The 18,487-nt window shown below is 36.2% G+C and overlaps 1 protein-coding gene across 1 annotated transcript in view; it reads left to right on the top strand.

Moving 5' to 3' along the window:
- Positions 1 to 18,487, top strand: part of LOC140243906 (rho-related GTP-binding protein RhoN-like) — a 37,506-nt gene that overhangs the window by 8,437 nt on the left and 10,582 nt on the right. The window contains exons 2-3 of the mRNA XM_072323576.1: positions 1,689 to 1,776; positions 4,955 to 5,064. Coding sequence (XP_072179677.1) covers positions 1,689 to 1,776; positions 4,955 to 5,064 — 198 coding nt within the window. The remainder of the gene's footprint in view (positions 1 to 1,688; positions 1,777 to 4,954; positions 5,065 to 18,487) is intronic.

The following is an 18,487-nucleotide window of genomic DNA, read 5'->3' on the forward strand; positions in this document are numbered from 1 at the left end:
TGTATTACAAACCTAGAAAAAATTACATGGGGGTGCAGTTATCCGAGTTATAAAAATTACACAGTCCTTAGTCAACTTGATACTGACGTAATTATGTTTAGGGTAGTTCCCTCTGCTTCCTGAAAGCGGTTAGTCAAGTGCTATTTCATTATGCTAGAAAATTGAATTTTTGTGGAAAACCCTTTATATTGCTGTCCACACACTTCATAACATCTACCGTAAATTCCTCATCCAGCGGTGCCAACACCAAAACTTTAAAAATTCATAACTTCTGCATCGATTGTCCTATTTCCCTCAAACTTTCACTGATGTGTTCTACTAATGTTGCTGCTTTCACTCGATCCACATTTCTCTTTGGGTTTTGGTTACCTTTAAGTGAATGACTCAACATTGTACACTCAGCAAAAAAAAAGAAAGTAAACACTTTTTCCAGCATATATTTTTCATAGAATATTTAGGTCAAAATCATTGTGTCATAAATATACCATATTTTTCCATACCATTATATACCATATTAAAGATTATCTTATTAGCTATCAACCTGGTAGGTTAATACAAAGGGAAATTTCATACATGAATGAACACACTGATTTTTGTCCTTCAAGACACAAAAGTAAAAATTGCAAAAATTGACATTTTTTCGTTCATTTGCAAACGTCCTACAAGATAGCAATGATAACAAAAGACCAATTTAAAACAATGAGAGACATGAATGAATTAGCAAAAATAAGTTTTCGTCCCCTTGCATCTCTTTATATCCTCAAACACTAACAAAGTGGGAAACTAAAGGGGAAAATAAGAGTTTTCCGTCGAATCTAACTCTCAATGACACAGGGAGCAAGCCGCAAAGGTGATAAAAAGGACAGACTTTCTTTATTTTATTTTTTTTTTTAGATTTAGGAATATAAGAATTCATGAGATAAATTCAAGAACCAAATATCATTTTCAAAGTTCTTAATTTGAAATAACATTTGAAATATCTACCATTTTTGTTAATATTGCCTCTTTCATTCCATTTGAATTTGGATTTGACAGAAGATTGTTGTACAATATGCATATGTATATATTAAAAAATACAATTGTGTTTTTTTCATTGTTACTAATTTTCACATGTATTTTGTCAATTTACGTTTTTTTTTTACAATTATCATATATATGTTCTGCTTATACATTGTATATAATTTCTCTGTTTATTTTATGGAAATGAAAATAAATTTGAATGTTTCAAGATGCTTAATTTTCTCTGTAATTTTTCCGCCTTTCTTTATCTTTGCGAGATCATAGGATGATTTATTAAACTTAATTTGTATTTTTTTTATTGTTTTGAATTGTCTTTTGTTACCATGGAATATATGGAATATATAAACTGCACATACGCATTAATGACAACATCCATTTTTGCAATTTGTACTTTTGTGCTTTTTAAGAGAAAAACAAATGTGTTCACTAATACGAAAAGTTTGCCCTTTTTATTATCCTACCAGGTAGGTTGACAGCCAATTAAATTACCCTTCACATGGTATATAAAACATTAATATTTAGCCAAATTTACAACGCGAAATACGAACTTGAAAAAGTGTTTACTTTCTTCTTCTTTTTTTTTTTACTGAGTGTATTTGTAGCTTTTTGTTATCATTGTGTCGTATTAGAAGTACGTTGATCATGATTTGATTTCTATCTTATTTTAGATATACAAGCCAACTACTTTTGATCGTTATACTGCTTTCATGGAATTTGAGAAGTACAGCATAGAGCTCAATGTATGGGACACAGGAGGTAAGCAGTAGCCCATTGTTCTGTGGAGCTATAAGTGAAGCTTCATTGTTTAAATGCCGTCGTAAATACATGTAGGAAATGAAAACTGAGTCTACACCATTTTAGAAAGAGAAGTTGCTTGAGAAGTACTTTCGATGACACTTCTTTTTTTGCTTTGATTTCAGATGAGAGTTTTGAGTGTTGATGGCAACAGTAAAGCACACACACACACACACACACACACACACACACACACACACACACACACAAATGGAACCATCACTGACTTTAGGGCGGAAGCTCGATGGTCGATATGACGACTGCCTAGCAACAGGAGGTCGTTGGTTCAAGACCAATTCGAGTGTGTATGCCCGTGATTTCTCTCCCTCTCTCTCTCTCTCTCTCTCTCTCTCTCTCTATATATATATATATATATATACAATATATATATATATATGTATATATATATATATATATATGTATATATATATATATTTATATATATTATCATGGCTACTGCTGAAACACTGAATAATCATCAGTGTAGGGCAACTTGTCAGTCAGTTGCAGTGAAAACAGCTCGACGCAAGAATCGTTAATTTGCATAAGCATTTGAGTGCCTTCACGAATCTGTTGACCAAAGTATACGAAGGCTTATGGTTCACCCCAGCATACAACCTGTTGGCACCTTGTGGAGCGATGGAGCTGTAGAGCGGAGGACCTCCACAGTGACGTAACATTATGAATATCAATGAGTTTAATTCATTAATATTCATGAATGTGTATTCATGTAAATATATGTGAATTATGTCTGATCGTGTATGAGATGATTCGCCTGTGAAGAAGCGTGGAAATCTGGAGCTATGGAGGATGATACTTTTGCAACGGATTGTATAGCTGATGTGGAATGTACGTTGTGAAGTCGTTTTTGCAAGATGATATGGAAGGTTGATATCAGTAGGGGCCCTATACGCTATATGCAATGTGTATAATGTATGACCTAGCGATGATTAGCATGTGAATGGGCGTGACAGTAACGTATGTGAGATTTAAAGACTTCGAGTTGTTTGACCCTCCCCCATTCGTTTTATTACGTAATAGATACACTGTTCACAATAAGCAATCAATACAATTACTTGTAGGCGTTCGGATTGTCTTAGCCTTTTATTTTCTATTTATCACTTTTTTAAATTTGCGTCATAACGCGTAACTGGTCACTTTGCGGTTTTTTTTTTCATTACTTCTCAGATTTCCGTAATCATTAAAAAGCGCCACATATAAAATTGATAGATTTCTACACCATCTATATGTCATATAAACCTCATTGGGTTCATGTACCACGGCAGAAAACCCACATGTCTCGGTCGTATCTAAGAGCAATTACCTCATGCATATTCATCGAAAAAAAAATATATATATATAATATCCTGCAAAACCACAGTCCATTGCAATGATGGTCGCATGAACATGACCGTCGGGCATTATGCTCCACAATCTCCACATCGTTATTATTTACATAATTCTTTGAAAGCACCAGCACTTCAGAGAGCCCCACTCATACTCACTGTTCAGCTTACTCATATTCATATCCGCCAAGCAAAACTTCACTACAACTGCTAGTTCCAAGCACACAACGCATTGATAGACTCCGTCGCACGACGGCCACCTCATGCTTCACATCTCCACAAAACTGTCGTCTACATCAGTGTATATAATCATGTTCGATGGATGGAAAGTCATAACCAGTAGGCCTACAGAGAACTCCAGAACTTATCATTTATTCATTCCATGATGAAATTGCGTCATGCAAATTCATATTTCCATAATATTTCCATAATATTTCCATAATATCCTGCAAACGCACAACTCCACCACACCCTAAACTCCGCATAAACCCTGGAGTTCATACGATGTCAGCGCATTAATATTCATGCATCATACAGCATCAGGAACTCCACTGCATCATGACTCCACTGCTTAGCGGGTACACGATCATTATCCTATACTACCAGCATACATCATGTTTACATCTTTACACATTATGCCTGCTATAATATCAAATTTCCATATCATCGTGCAAACAAATGACTCCACAACCTGACTCCACAATAACCACAGAATTTACTTCAAGAGTCTCGCTTTCCACAGCTCTGCAGTTCCCCATTGAAGAAGTCTTAATAGCCAGCTGTCGGGGTAATTCACAAGTATACGTGCATATCCATTTTATTGATTACTTACGGACCACATGAATAACAGAACCAGATGAAGACTGAGTACAATAAAACAGTAAATCAAAGTTTATTGTCTTTGTGGGTTCAATGCATGCAGTGTGACATTTCATAGCACAAAATAACTTATTCAAATTCATGAAATTGATTCAGGAACTGATTGACAAATTGCCCTACATGGAGGTAAATATGCACTGAATTGAATCAGTGTTTAAGTAGTAGCCATGATAAAAAAAAAAAATAAAAAAAAATCATGGGCGTACGTACTCGAGCAGGATTCGAACCTACGACCTCCTGATCTCCGGACAGGCAATTTAATGCTTATTTACGTCGATGTAGGGAAATTTGTCAATCAGTTGCTGTGAAAGCATCTCGGCGGAAGAGTTTCATGAATTTGAATGTTAATATCTTATATTTCTTGCCTTTCACAATTGAAGTTCCAGTGCACTTGTTATCGTTTTTTATCACTGTCGTTTTTTCAATAATTGATTATCTTTCAGGGTTGCATTTCTTGAATCTGATTATATTTATACTGTGTAACAACATTGTAGAAATTCGCTTTGGAGCAGTTTCTGTTGAAACCCAAAGAGGCTATCTCACTCTGTCATTCAGAGAAAACATGAATGGATAGGTGTGGTATGATTCGTGAGTGTCGAACTCGTCACGTGCACCCATATAGATGTATGAATTATCATATTCATCAGCGTAACTTATTGATGATCCACATTGTCTTCAGCTTTTTACTTGATGACAGAAAAGACATCACATGCTTTCCCGTTATATTGGTCATTCATGTTATATCGGCCTAAAGATTATCTGAAAATGTGACGCAGTCCGAATGCGCACGAAGGGATTATCATTAACGTATCGTGTTGGATGGTTGACTCGCGAAGTTTTGGGAAAGACTAGTAATTTGTAATGTTATTTCATTTGAATTTGATTTAGCCATTTTTTATGTCTTTGTCACAAAGGGAGCGCAGAATATGACTTCCTGCGGCCATTAGCCTACCAAGATACTGATGTGATTATCATCTGCTTTGACATTTCCGAACCGAGTTCCCTTGACCGAATCCCACTAAAGGTAAGCTGCATGTGTAAATGAATTTATAGACAAGATAAAAATACTGACTCCAAAGCTCGTGGTAATTATGCTTGCTCTTTCTGGACTCTATATATTCCCCTATGATCACCCAACATTCATAAGTCCTTGGCGGAATCTAGAACACGTCAGGAAGAATGATCGTGGTAGTTACCCAGTAATGCCAACACCACTGTAATCGATACAGACACAAAAATATTGCTCGATAAAGGCAAATGTCTTCCTTTCTTTTCTTCCTTTCACTGGTGAATTTCCTACAACACGCCTAGACAACTGCTCTCTATCAATATACACTGGCAGCGCGACACTGGCCGCGACGACACTGGCAAAATATTGCGAAGATCGCGAAGTTTAAGTTCTCGAAGTTTTGCCAGTGTGACCCTAAACTTTCCGAAAACTTCTCGCGAACTACCCACTCAATCTAGGGAAATTGCCTCAACCCCTCCTAAAAAAAAAAAAAAAAAAAAAAAAAAAAAATGCAGTCTGGACACATGTAACTGAAACTTCGCGAAGTTTCTCATGTGACCAGTCCACCGCCCGTTTGGGGCGGTGCCTCCGAAGAGCGGGGTCATTTTGGGGTATGTACGTGTGTGCATTGTTACGTCACAATCATTAGTTATCAGACGGCGCGCGCTTTGTTCTATGTTGCGCATATAATAATGCACCAGTAACCAAAATTGAAACTTCAAGGAGTTTGGAAGCCATCAAACTTCGCGACATGTTTATATTTTTAGACTCAGCCCCCCCACCCCCCCCCCCCCCCCCCCAGCTGGCGAGTAGTTTGCATGCACAAACTCTTGTTGTTCGGTCGTAAAGGAGTCTATGCCAAAACAATTTCTCGAGCATTAAAACAAAAATGCACCAGATCCGTTGAAATTCCCATTCTGAGTGTGCAAAAACTTCCTCGTGCGGGGGGAATCTGCCATCCCACACCCTTCCCCTGCTCGGTTTCTGCACTGATACATTTTTGAATAATTTGATTAATGAAGATGAGAAATCCAGAGTTACAGAATTTTGTTTTGGTGCTTTTTCTTGCAACTAAGATATTAACCAATGCACCTTCTTACTCTTTGGATTGAAAATTTCAAATATTCCACCAAAAGTGTTTTTCAGATCGTTAAACACTATTTACCTTTTGTAGATGAAACAAAAACCCAGATTTAATGTTTCAACATAGTTCTAAAATGTGAGTTAGGGATAGAAACAATCATTGTAAAAATGTGAATCCCCAATGTTAAGTATTGTTAAATGTACAAAGTATGAACAATAGTTATAATAAAAAAATGTTTCTGGATTAAAACATCTACAGTTATGGTTTAGTGAGAAAAATAGTGATATCTCCTTATATTTTAGGCTTTATTGCGAAATGTTTCCATGGTAGGATATTTTGTGCTACAACTGACCTACACATATGCATCAAATGTGATATCTTGAACATTTTTTTTTAGATTACTGCTCCACATGGTTAACAGTACTTTTAAATTTCAATTCTCGTTGGATTCCCCCACCCCCCCCCCCCCATCCCTCATCTGATATTGAGCATACTCTTGCACTCAATGAGGAAAAAGAAAAATCTGGGTACGGCATTGAACTCTCTTGCACTCCTTCATATTCATTACCAGGAAGTGATCAGTCTGCAAAAATTGGTGTCAACTTAAATTTCATATACAGCAGGGCATACAATGCCATTAGACACTCTCGTTAGTTGCTCGTAACAATATATAGCTATACTTTCAGGCAGGTGTCAGTTTCACAACCAGGCCTCTTTAACGATATAACTGCATGCGCAGTTTGTTGGATGGGAGCTTGAATTATATACTGTACATTCACTACAAATCATACTTTAACATAGATAACTGTATTTGATTTCTTTCTCCAATTCTCTTTTCTGCAATAACACCATGTGTTCAGACATGCCGCGAGAAGGCATAGACACAACAGCAAGAGTCATTAAAATGTTACTTTTTCAGCTAAGATTACTGTACGCTGTAGACCAATGCTAAAGAGCTTGCTGTGTTCACTGCTATCTCTGTCCAGAGTAATATCTGAGGAAATATTGTTAAAGAGTTTCACGTCGAGTTTCGAAAGTTGCTTTGTAATTGCACTTCAGCGATGTATTTTGTTAATTTATTGCATTTGGTCCTTGTATACACCATGTGATGTAGTTATGGCAACGCTCATCATCGAGGTCATATAGATGCTGAACAGAATTTCCAATGACTTCACATTACAGCCATAACTTCGACGAGGAATTTCCTGCGGTGATATCATTTCTAGTGAGATTGATACCAAAGCATTGCCAGGGCGTGAAAGGTTAAAGGGGATGGTTAGTAACTGATCAGTGGGCATCAGTGGGAATGCTGGGGGATGATTGATCCAATTCTTGCAGGATTCATTTAAGAGTACATTATATATCTATTGTTGTGTGAAAATTATTTGCTGCAGAACGGTCTCATATTCAAGTAATGTGCAGTTTAATGCCCTGTCACTGTACAGGCATGCTAACGTGGAAACATTAAACTGCACTGATTCCCACTGATCAGTTACTAGCCATCCCCTTTAAAGGGAATGGACTAAGGTCACGAAAAATGGCTAAAAATGTCATTTTCAGTCATTTTAGATTCAAAGTTATAAGGGAATGTCATTTGGTAGAATATAAGATACTCGGATTTTTGATAACTGGACAAGGGTTTTACCAGCAGGGCTTTTTGCATTTGCCTAGACACTTCACATTCTAACATTCAATTATGATATAACAGGCCCGTAGCCAGGGGGGTGCGTCGGGTGCGTACGCACCCCCCCCCCCCCCCAAATTCTGAAAGGTCCAATTTTTCATAATAACGGTTTTTAGCAATTCTCAAGATAACAATCCAAATAAATATAAAGACACATTATTATGCTACGTAAATGTGGAAGAGTACGTTTAACAATGTTAAAAATAATTGTACGAAACCCTTTTGTTGTATGAACCATCGGACCGTCCCCATGCACACAAACACAAATGTTATGTATCAATTTGTGCGAGCTATTATTATATTGGCACTGCATGCCATGGCCCTTGGCGCGTGTGACCGGTGTTTTTTTTTTCCACTGGCCGCCCGAGTACGTGCGATTCGTGGATGACATTGAGGTTGACACTTGCATTTTTTCACAGGAACAGAGGTAAGTGGATGAAAATCTAATAGCCTCAAGTTTACGTATAATGTTTTTATTATGATAAGAATTAAAGAAATTTCCTCGAAATTATAACTATAATCGAAAACCTGAGACATTTTATATCTACGTCTCACAAAGATATAGTACATGTATATAAGTACATGTTGGCATGATAATGCCTGGCGATAGATTATTATGTCAACTATTTTCCATTATGAATGCATGCTCCAATCAAATCGTGAAAAGGTGGTCATGAATTAGCATTTCTTACGAACGATCAGGAGAGACAAAATGAGTCGGATTGGATTACAATTCTCACTTACAGCTTTGTAGAAGTCTGAGTCAACAGTATCACACAGTACTTCAAGACGTATTATAGTACAAACGATTTCTTGAGCCTGCACCGTTTCAGGCTCTGTTCTGGATACAGCGGTAGAAACTCATTCTTTTCTTTCTTTTTTATTTTATCATTATTTACTAATTTCTTTTCTAACTTACAGGTAGCGGATTTCTTTGCAGGCCAAATTCGGAAATGTAGTGTTGATTATTACTTATACATTTTCTCATGTTGTGACAGTTCTATTGGTTCTCATTTTAAAGTGAGCCAAAACCCAAAAAGAAATTTCACTTATAATTTCCAAAGAGTATTATGCAGGCACGCAAACTCATTTTAGTTGTATTTCATATAAATGTAATGGGTAAGAGGGTATGAGAGAGAATGGAAAGTGCTGAGCTATGAAGTAAAATGGTAAAGTAAAAAGTTTGTCAGATAGTATTACAAAAGAAACTCATTCTTTTTTGTTTGTTTATTTTATCATTATTTACTTATCTCTCTTCTAACTTAAAGGTAGTGGATCTCTTTGCAGCCAGTGGCGTATCTGGGGGGGGGGGGGGGCAAGGGGGGCACGTGCCCCGGGCGCCACTCTTTGGGGGCGCAAAAAAAACGAAAAAAAAAAAACGAAGAAGAAGAAGAAAAAAAAACGAAGAAGAAGAAGAAAAAAAGAAAAGAAAAAGAAGAAGAAGAAGAAGAAGAAGAAAAAAAAACTCACCCGGAAGGGGGAGGGAGAATGGTAAGGGGGGGGGGGCAGAAAACCAAATCAAACAAGATAAAAACAAAACATGATGACGCGGACAAAACGACAATGTTTATTGTGTTCACACAAACATTCTATGTTCTGTGAGCTGAAATACAAAAATTTTCGGCTCGCTCGCTGCGCTCGCTCGCCAAAATTTGTATAAAAAAGAAGGTAAGAACAAAACGTGATGATGACAAAATGGCAGTGTCTATTGTGTTCACACATGTCATTTTATATTTAGCAGGCAAAATGTTTCACGGAGCAGCGGCTGCAATTTCATTCCTTCTGAAGCGATCGCCCATTGGATCAAAAGAGGGCGTCAACGGTTTCGAACATACGGGGGGGGGCGCAAAAAAACAATAACAAATCAAACAAGATAAGAACAAAACGTAATGATGACGCGGAAATATACAAATTTCGGCTCACTCGCTCGTACTAATTTAGAGTATTTTTTCAAGTCCTCAGTTTGTTGGTATAAATCGTTATCTATAAGGCCGTCACTATATTTTCATTAGAATTGTAAGATTTAATAAGCAAAAAATGACAAGAGTTTCATGATTTGTAAGCTGAAATACAAAAATTTTCTGCTCGCTCGCTGCGCTCGCTCGCCAAAATTTGTTTAAAAAAAGAGAAGAAGATAAGAACAAAACGTGACGACGCGGACAAAATGATAATGTCTATTGTGTTCACTCATGTCATTTTATATTTAGCAGGAAAAATGTTACACGGAGCAGCGACTGCAATTTCATTCCTTCTGAAGCGATCGCCGATTGGATCAAAAGAGGACGCCAACGGTTTCGAACATACGGGGAAGGGGGGCGCAAGAAAAAAATAAAAAAAGATAAGAAAAAAAACGTAATGATGACGCAGAAATATACAAATTTCGGCTCACTCGCTCGTACTAATTTAGAGTATTTTTTCAAGTCCTCAGTTTGTTGGTATAAATCGTTATCTATAAGGTCGTCACTATAATTGTGAGATTTAATAAGCAAGAAATGACAAGAATTCCATGTTTTGTAAGCTGAAATACAAAAATTTTCGGCTCGCTCGCTGCGCTCGCTCGCCAAAATTTATATAAAAAAAATATAAGAACAATACGTGATGATGACGAGGACATTTACAAATTTCAGCACACTCGCGCGCACTAATTTAGAGTACTTTTTAAAGTCCTCAGTTCTTTTGGTATAAATCGATATTTATAAGGCTGTCACTCACTATATCTTGATTAGAATTGTAAGATTTGGTAAGCAAAAAATGACAAAAATTCCATGTTTTGTAAGCTGAAATACAAAAATTTTCGGCTCGCTCGCTGCGCTCGCTCGCCAAAATCTATCAAAATTCATTACATTTAAATCACCCTCAAAAAGATCCCTTTTAAGTGCTTGTTTAAAGTCCCTACCGGGATGGGGTAGGGGTTGAACACTTTTTTTCAGAAATTAGGGGCGCAATTTTCGTGCTTGCCCCGGGCGCCGTTTTCCCTAGATACGCCACTGTTTGCAGCCCAAATTCGAAAATGCCCAGAGACAGCTAGTAACCAAATAACCTACTATAATTTAATAGATAAGAAATAACCATTCCAGTATGTGTCTTAGTGTGCACAGTAAGACAGATCAAATCAAATAGGAAAACATCTGAGCACTAAGCCTGAGGTCTGAATTTGCACTCAACTTCTTCCAATGGCTAACGGATGTTTAATTTTTGAATTTCACTGACCTCCAAATTTCACAAAGAAACCCTTCTTAGCATGATGGTTAATATGACATTTGACTGATATTGGAGATGTTTGCGAATCGGATCTACTACCTTTAATATTATTAATCTAAAATGATTATTTGAAAGTTCGGAAATGCTGGAAATATCCTACCACAAGGAGGCAAAATATAAATGGTTCACATTTACAATTCATTTTGTTTTAAAAACTTTCTTATTTATTTTCGTTTTTGACAAACTCGCATACCAGGCTTCAGGCCTGCTAACGCGGGTATACAATAGAAAAAATAAAAGTTAAAACAACACCAGGAAAATCACTATTCTCAATTTTGCGGCGCGCTACGCGCGCAGAGTCTCGAACACAATTAAACTTTGCAACTTCCTGGCAAAATGAGTTTTTACTATTTCCTAGATGAAATACCGTAACGCGATTGCATGCAACAGACAAAAATACAAATTTCCTCGAGACTTTAAAACGTCATTAAAACAGTCAAAATTCACAATTTGCGGCGCGCTTCGCGCGCAAATTCTTATACAACTTTTTTAGTTCGGTCGTCCAAAGAATATATATATATATATATATATATATATATATATATATATATAATAGTGTGTGTGTGTGTGTGTGTGTCATCATTGGTATTGGTACCGAAGGTCCGTTTTTAGTGACCGCACCCCCCTTGAAAATCCTGGCTACGGGCCTGTATAAACGCATGAGAACGCTGCGTACAATACTAGTATAATTATTAAAGTAATGTCAGTTGGGTAGTGATATTGATTAGATGGAATCATCCCACTGATTTATTCTACTGCTGTGCATTATCTTGTTTTAAGTGCACTTGTCCCAATAGATGTAACCATTTAGAAACTCTTGATTCTCGCCCTCTCTGAATGTGATGGGCAAGTACTATAATATGCCCCTATAGTACTGTCTCTCGTTTGTCCCTGTAGTTATATACTTTCCTCTGTTTTTCTTGTATATAATATAACTACACATATACAAGTATTAGTAGACGGCGAGTTGTCACAATATTGGGGTGTTCTTAAAATTTTCTGTAGATTTCGATTTTTTTTTGTGCTATTTCCCCTATTTTGGGGGTGCTGAACACGAATCCACTTGCTGCATTTTTCTAACCAACGTCTTCAGCCGTTGCCATGGCAACGCATTATTTTCTTTAAAAGAACGTGTATTCTTTATTAAACATCATAAAAACATGCAGTAAAACACCGAAATTATCAATATAAAAATATCTTTAATCAAGTCAAAAATCACAATGATTATAATGCCATGGTTACCTCATAGCAAAGATGGTTGCCATGGTAACAACTATTTTTAAAGAAACTAGTGATATTTTCATGAAAAAGCAAGAAATATATGACAAGATCGAGTGGAATATTGATTACTAACTATCATCATGATTATCAGCTTTTTCCCACTGTGTTCATTTCACTTCCTTTTCGTTGCTATAGCAACAACATGACAAAAGCTGCCTCTTAAAGAAAAAATAGATATTTATATTAAAAGAAAGTAAGAATGAAATAAATCGGTAGATAATACATTTCTGTAGAGTAGATTTTTTGTGCTCTTTCCCTTATTTTGGGAGTGCGAATCCACCTGTTGCCATATTTCTAAATGACATCTTTAGCTGTTGCCATGGCAACAAATTAGTTTCTCTAAAAGAACACGTATTCCTCATTAAACATCAAAAAAAAAAATACTGCAATTTCCAACAGATCTCAATATACCAAATTTCTTTGATTAAATTGAAAATCACAATTTCCGAATGTCACAGCTACCCTATAGTGATGACGGTTACCATGGTAACAGCTATTTTTAAAAGAAACTAACGATTTTTTTTCATCAAAAAGCATGAAAACATGAAAAGATTGAGTAGTTATTCATTACCATTTAGGGTACTATTATGATTATCAGCTTTTTTCACTATGCTCATCCCACATTATTATCGTTGCTATGGCAACAACATGATGAAAACTTTCTTTTATAGAAAGAAGAACTGTTTCATTAAAAAGAAAGAAAAATAAAATTTTCAAACAAATCAATTTCTGTAAAGTTTTAATCTTTTTGTGCTTTATCCTCTATTTGGGGGGATCTGAACAGGATGCACCTTTGGTCATTTCAAGCAAAATGACGTTTTAAGCCGTTGCCATGGTAACATTTTTTTCTTTAAAAAGAAGATGTGTTCTTCTTTAAACATCATGAACACATGCTGTGAACACCAAAATGTGTCAAGATAAACATGTCTCTTTAAGTTAGTACCACATCACAATTTTGAATTTCATGGTTACCTCAGAGCAATGACAGTTGCCATGTTAACAACATGTATTACAAAAAATAATATTTTCATGTAAAACATGAAAAAACTAGAAATGTCGCTATGGCGACTGGTATGCCTCCGCATAATGCATGGTTCTCCGAATACGTCTATAGCGCAATGTCTTGACAATGTGTGATGACAGCTTCACATAACTGGCAAAATATTAAAATGACAGGTTTGTCACAAATGCATTAAGTGTTCTTCTTCTTCTTCGTATATACCGTCCAACACCCCTTAGTAGGGGCCAACCGGACAGGAGGTGCGCTGGTGTTAAATTGCGCGGAGAGAGAAGTGTGGGGTCTAGTTGCTTTGCTCCTGGATGTATTGTAGGGTTGCTGCTTTAAAAGAGTCCTTGTTTGTGATGTTAGAAACTGTTGATGGGAGTGAGTTCCAGTTCATCCTTGAACTAGGTTTATTTGGATGAATGGCTGTACTGTCTAAGAGTGCAGGTATTTGGGGATTTGAGGATTTGTACCCAACTTTTGACCCTTTTATAAGTTTAAAGAAGAAGTGAAATTTAGCACTTTCACATGACATTTGACCTTTTACCTTTAGGTAAGAGAATCTGTATTGGGTAATATATGCATACACTAAGTTTCAAGAAAAAAATCCTGCAGGCATTGCATAGATAAGAGAGAAATAATGACATTTTTGATGAGTTGACCTTGACCTTTCACCCCCTGACCTTTGACCCATGACCCCTAAATTCCCTACATGATCACTGCCAGTCAGTACATGTACATATACTAAGTTCCATGGAGATACCTTGAAATATTTGTGAGATATGGAGAAAAAAGTTAAATTTTAACATTTTCACTTTACCTTTTACCCTTGACCTTTGACCTCATGATCCAAAGCTCTCGCTGGGGAATCTTTATTTGGTAGTTCATATATACACCTAGTTTCAAGAAAATACCTCCAGGCATTGCATAGATATAGGGGAAATAGTGAAATTTTGAGCATTTGACCTTGACCTTTTGACCTTTGACCTTGAGCATGTACGCCCGAAAGTTGACAGGCACAACTTCGCCCACTCATACATGTACATGCCAAGTTTCATTAGGATACCTCTAACAGTTTTTTCGATACGCTGTCCACAAAATTGATTACGGACGGAAGGACGGACGGACGGACGGACAACCCGAAAACATGCCTCCGGTGACACTTCGTGGCGGAGGCATAATGACAAGATTTAGTAACATATTTATGACAAATTACTGTCAGTTCTTTTTTGACTATATCCATCCCACATCGTTTTTGTTGCTATAGCAATGACATGAGAAAAAATATTTTTTTAAGAAAAAAAATAATGTTAATCATTAGATAAGGAAAGAATATACTTAACGAAAAAAAAAATATAAGTAAAAGCACAAAAGTTTAGTCAGCTTCCTGAATTTCTGATCACATATTGCACCTTCAAAACCTTAAGTATCAGTGATAATGGTTAATATTTGACATGGTTGCCATGGAAATGCATCAATTCCTTAGAAAAAAAAATCAAGAAAAAATTTTGAAATTATGGTGTAAATTTTGAAGTATTACAAATTAACAAGACTATTAACCATACATAATTCTGTTCGTGGAAGATCATTTCTGTTCCTATCACAACAACATGTTAAGGAATAGATTTTTTTAACCATAGAAATACATAGGGAATATAAAACACAAATAACAAGCAATACAAATGTGTAAAAACCTCCTCAACAGTTCCTATTTTCTCGTCATGATGTACTCTGTTTCAGCATCAATGTCTCCAAGACATCTGAAAATCTTAAATGACTCCCGCTATAGCAACTTCCAACAGATTGCTATAGAACTTTTATCCTTAAAAAAGAAACATTTTTCTCATGTTATTGCAATGGCAACAGAAATGATGTGGAATGAACGTTGTGAAAACAAAAACTGATAGTAATTTGTAATGAATATGCTACTCAATCTCGTCATTTTTTCGTTTTTTTTTTCATTAAAATATCAGTATTTTCTTTTTAGGAATTGTTACTTTGGCAACTGTCATTGCTATAAGGTAACAATGTAATTGAAAAAAGGGATTGTTTCAATCAATTGCAGAAAAATGTATATATTGACATATTTTGGCCATAACAACATGTTTTTATGATGCTTAATGAAAAACACATGTTCTTTTAATGGAAATAATTTGTTGTCATGGCAACGGCTGAAGACATCATTTAGACAAGTAGTTATAGGTGGATTCCTTTTCGGCATTTCCAAATTGTAAAAAAGAGCGGAAAAATTAAACTCTGTAAAAATTGATCATTTATTGTTTTTTCTTTTAATGATATACTTCTCCTTTCTTTTAAGAAAAAAATCATATTGTTGCCATAGCAACGATAACAATGTGGCATGAGCATAGTGAAAAAAACCCTGATAATTATCATAGTAATTTGTAATGAGTATGCAACTCAAAACTTTTCATGTTTTTATGCTTTTTGATAAAAAAAAAAACATTTTCTTTTAAAAAAAATAGATGTTACCATGGCAACCGTCATTGCCATGAGGTTGCTGTGACAATCGGAAATTGTGATTTGTGATTTGATTGACGCGATATGTTTATATTGACTTATTTTGGTGTTTTTAGCATGTCTTTATTATGTTTAATGAAGAATACATGTTATTTCCAAGAAAATATTTTTTGCCATGGCAACGGCTAACGGCAACGGCAACGGCTAAAGATATTTACAAATATGGCAACAGGTGTTCGGCACCCCCAAAATAAAGGAAATACCACAAAAGATCTCACTATACAGAAATCAATTTTCTACCGACGTATCGTATAATTGCTTTTCCTTCAATCGCAATGCTTATTTTTCTTTAAAAGGCAACTTTTTTCATGTTGTTGCTATAGCAACGAAAATGCTGTGAAATGAACATAGTGGAAAAATAAGCTGAAAATCAAGATAGTTACTTATGATAAATATTCCACTCAATCTTGTCATGTTTTCTTGCTTTTTCATGAAAGTATGATATTTTTTCTTTATAGATAGTTGTTGCCATGGTAACCGTCATTGCTATAAGGTAACTATGACATTACAAAAATTGTATTGTTTTTAAATCTGATTAAAAAGGGTTTATAATGACATATTTTGGTGTTTACAACATGTTTTTATGGTGTTTAATGAAGAATACATGTTCTTTTAAGGGAAATAACGCGTTTCCACGGCAACCGCTGAAGACGTCGGTTAGAAAAATGGCAACAAGTGGATTCGTGTTCAGCAGCCCCAAAATAGGGGAAATAGCACAAACAATCAAAATCTACAGAAAATTTTAAGAACATTACAACTCGCTGTCTACTATATACGGTTTTTCAGAGATGGTAAAATATTTATTATCAAGATATTATGTTCATTTTTCATTCAACGGAACATAATCATAAGAAAATTTCAAATGATCATGAGTAGGTCTACACAATGATCGACTCCATGTTACAATGATGAAAATTAGAGGTAATTGTAAGCATGTGTACAGTTTCATACCAAACTTCCATGTTCCACGTACTGCTTGTATATTTCGGTTCTAACTGCAAATTATGTCGACCAGAGCGGGGGCTTCATAAATGGCTTGTGCCGAAAGGGTGGGTTGGGTGGTGGCGCGTCGCGTTAATGGGAACACCACCCTTCGTCCAAACCCCCCCCCCCCCCCGGTTTTGCCGAAAGGGTGCGTTGGGAGCGTTGGGTCGCGTCGCGTTGACTGGAACCCCACCCTTTGTCCAAAGCCCCCCCCCCCCCCCCGGTTTTGCCGAAAGGGTACGTTGGTACTTTTTCTCATGTAATATTAAAAGACGAGTTTTGAATTTATATTTAACCTTCAAACAACCATTTCAAAGAGGCTATAGTCCGGATCGGTTTACACTCTATTACCACCTGGTCTACAGCCAGTTGGTCTAATAGACTGTTTAATATCAGTTGGTCTAATAACCAGTTGGTCTAGTCATCATTCCCCCCCCCCCAAAAAAAAAAAAAAAAATAGCCCAGTTGGTCATATAGACGAAACGATGATAGGACCAAATGGTACCTGATTAGACCAGGAGGCTGGCTATTAGACCAAATGAAAATAAGATCAATGGTTATTAGATTAAATGGGTGTAGACTAAATGATGATAGACAGAGGCTAGACCAACTGGGCAATGGACCAAAATTAATGATGTGTACACCAAATTTATATTGGACAAAATAATTTGGTTTTATTTTAGACCATTTGATGATTAGACGAAATGGAATTAGACCAACTCATGATAGACCAAATCGGTATTTGATGATGTAAATTGGTGTTAAACCAAAAAATAGACCAAATGGCTATTATTAGACGAATTGACTGTAGACCAAATAGTAATTAAACTAAATAACAATTAGACCAAACAGTAATTGGACGAAATGATGACTAGACCAACTGGTTATTAGACCAACTGATATTAAACAGTCTATTAGACCAACTGGCTGTAGACCAAGTGGTAATAGAGTGTGAACCGATAATAATGATGATGATAATAATAATAATAATAATAATACATTACATTTGTAATGCGCTTAATACAAAATGGAATTAGACCAACTTTCGTCTCTTCCCTGTGTGCTTAGAAACCGATCCGGACGATAGCCTCTTTGAAATGGTTGTTTGAAGGTTAAATATGAATTCAAAACTCGTCTTTTAATATTACATGAGAAAAAATACCAACGCACCCTTTCGGCAAAACTGGGGGGCTTTGGACGAAGGGTGGGGTTCCAGTCAACGCGACGCGACCCAACGCTCCCAACGCACCCTTTCGGCAAAACCGGGGGGGGGGGGGGGCTTTGGACGAAGGGTGGTGTTCCCATTAACGCGACGCGCCACCACCCAACCCACCCTTTCGGCACAAGCCTTCATAAATAAGGAGGAAAGATGATTCAATAGGTTATGCAATGAGTGGGTTTTACATTGCTATGTCAGTGTATAAATCAACTATTGATATAATAGACATACTGAAGATATGGCTGAAATGTATGGAAAGGGAACATTGGTTGAGGTGAGGATTCAGCTTTTAACGTTTTGCGAGATGTTTAGAAACCACTCTATGAAATGTAAAAGAGCATACAATTCTATGGGGAATTCAGTGTATTTGATAAAAATCATTTT

The sequence above is a fragment of the Diadema setosum genome, chromosome 20 (assembly GCF_964275005.1).
Source record: "Diadema setosum chromosome 20, eeDiaSeto1, whole genome shotgun sequence".
Taxonomy (NCBI): Eukaryota; Metazoa; Echinodermata; class Echinoidea; order Diadematoida; family Diadematidae; genus Diadema; species Diadema setosum.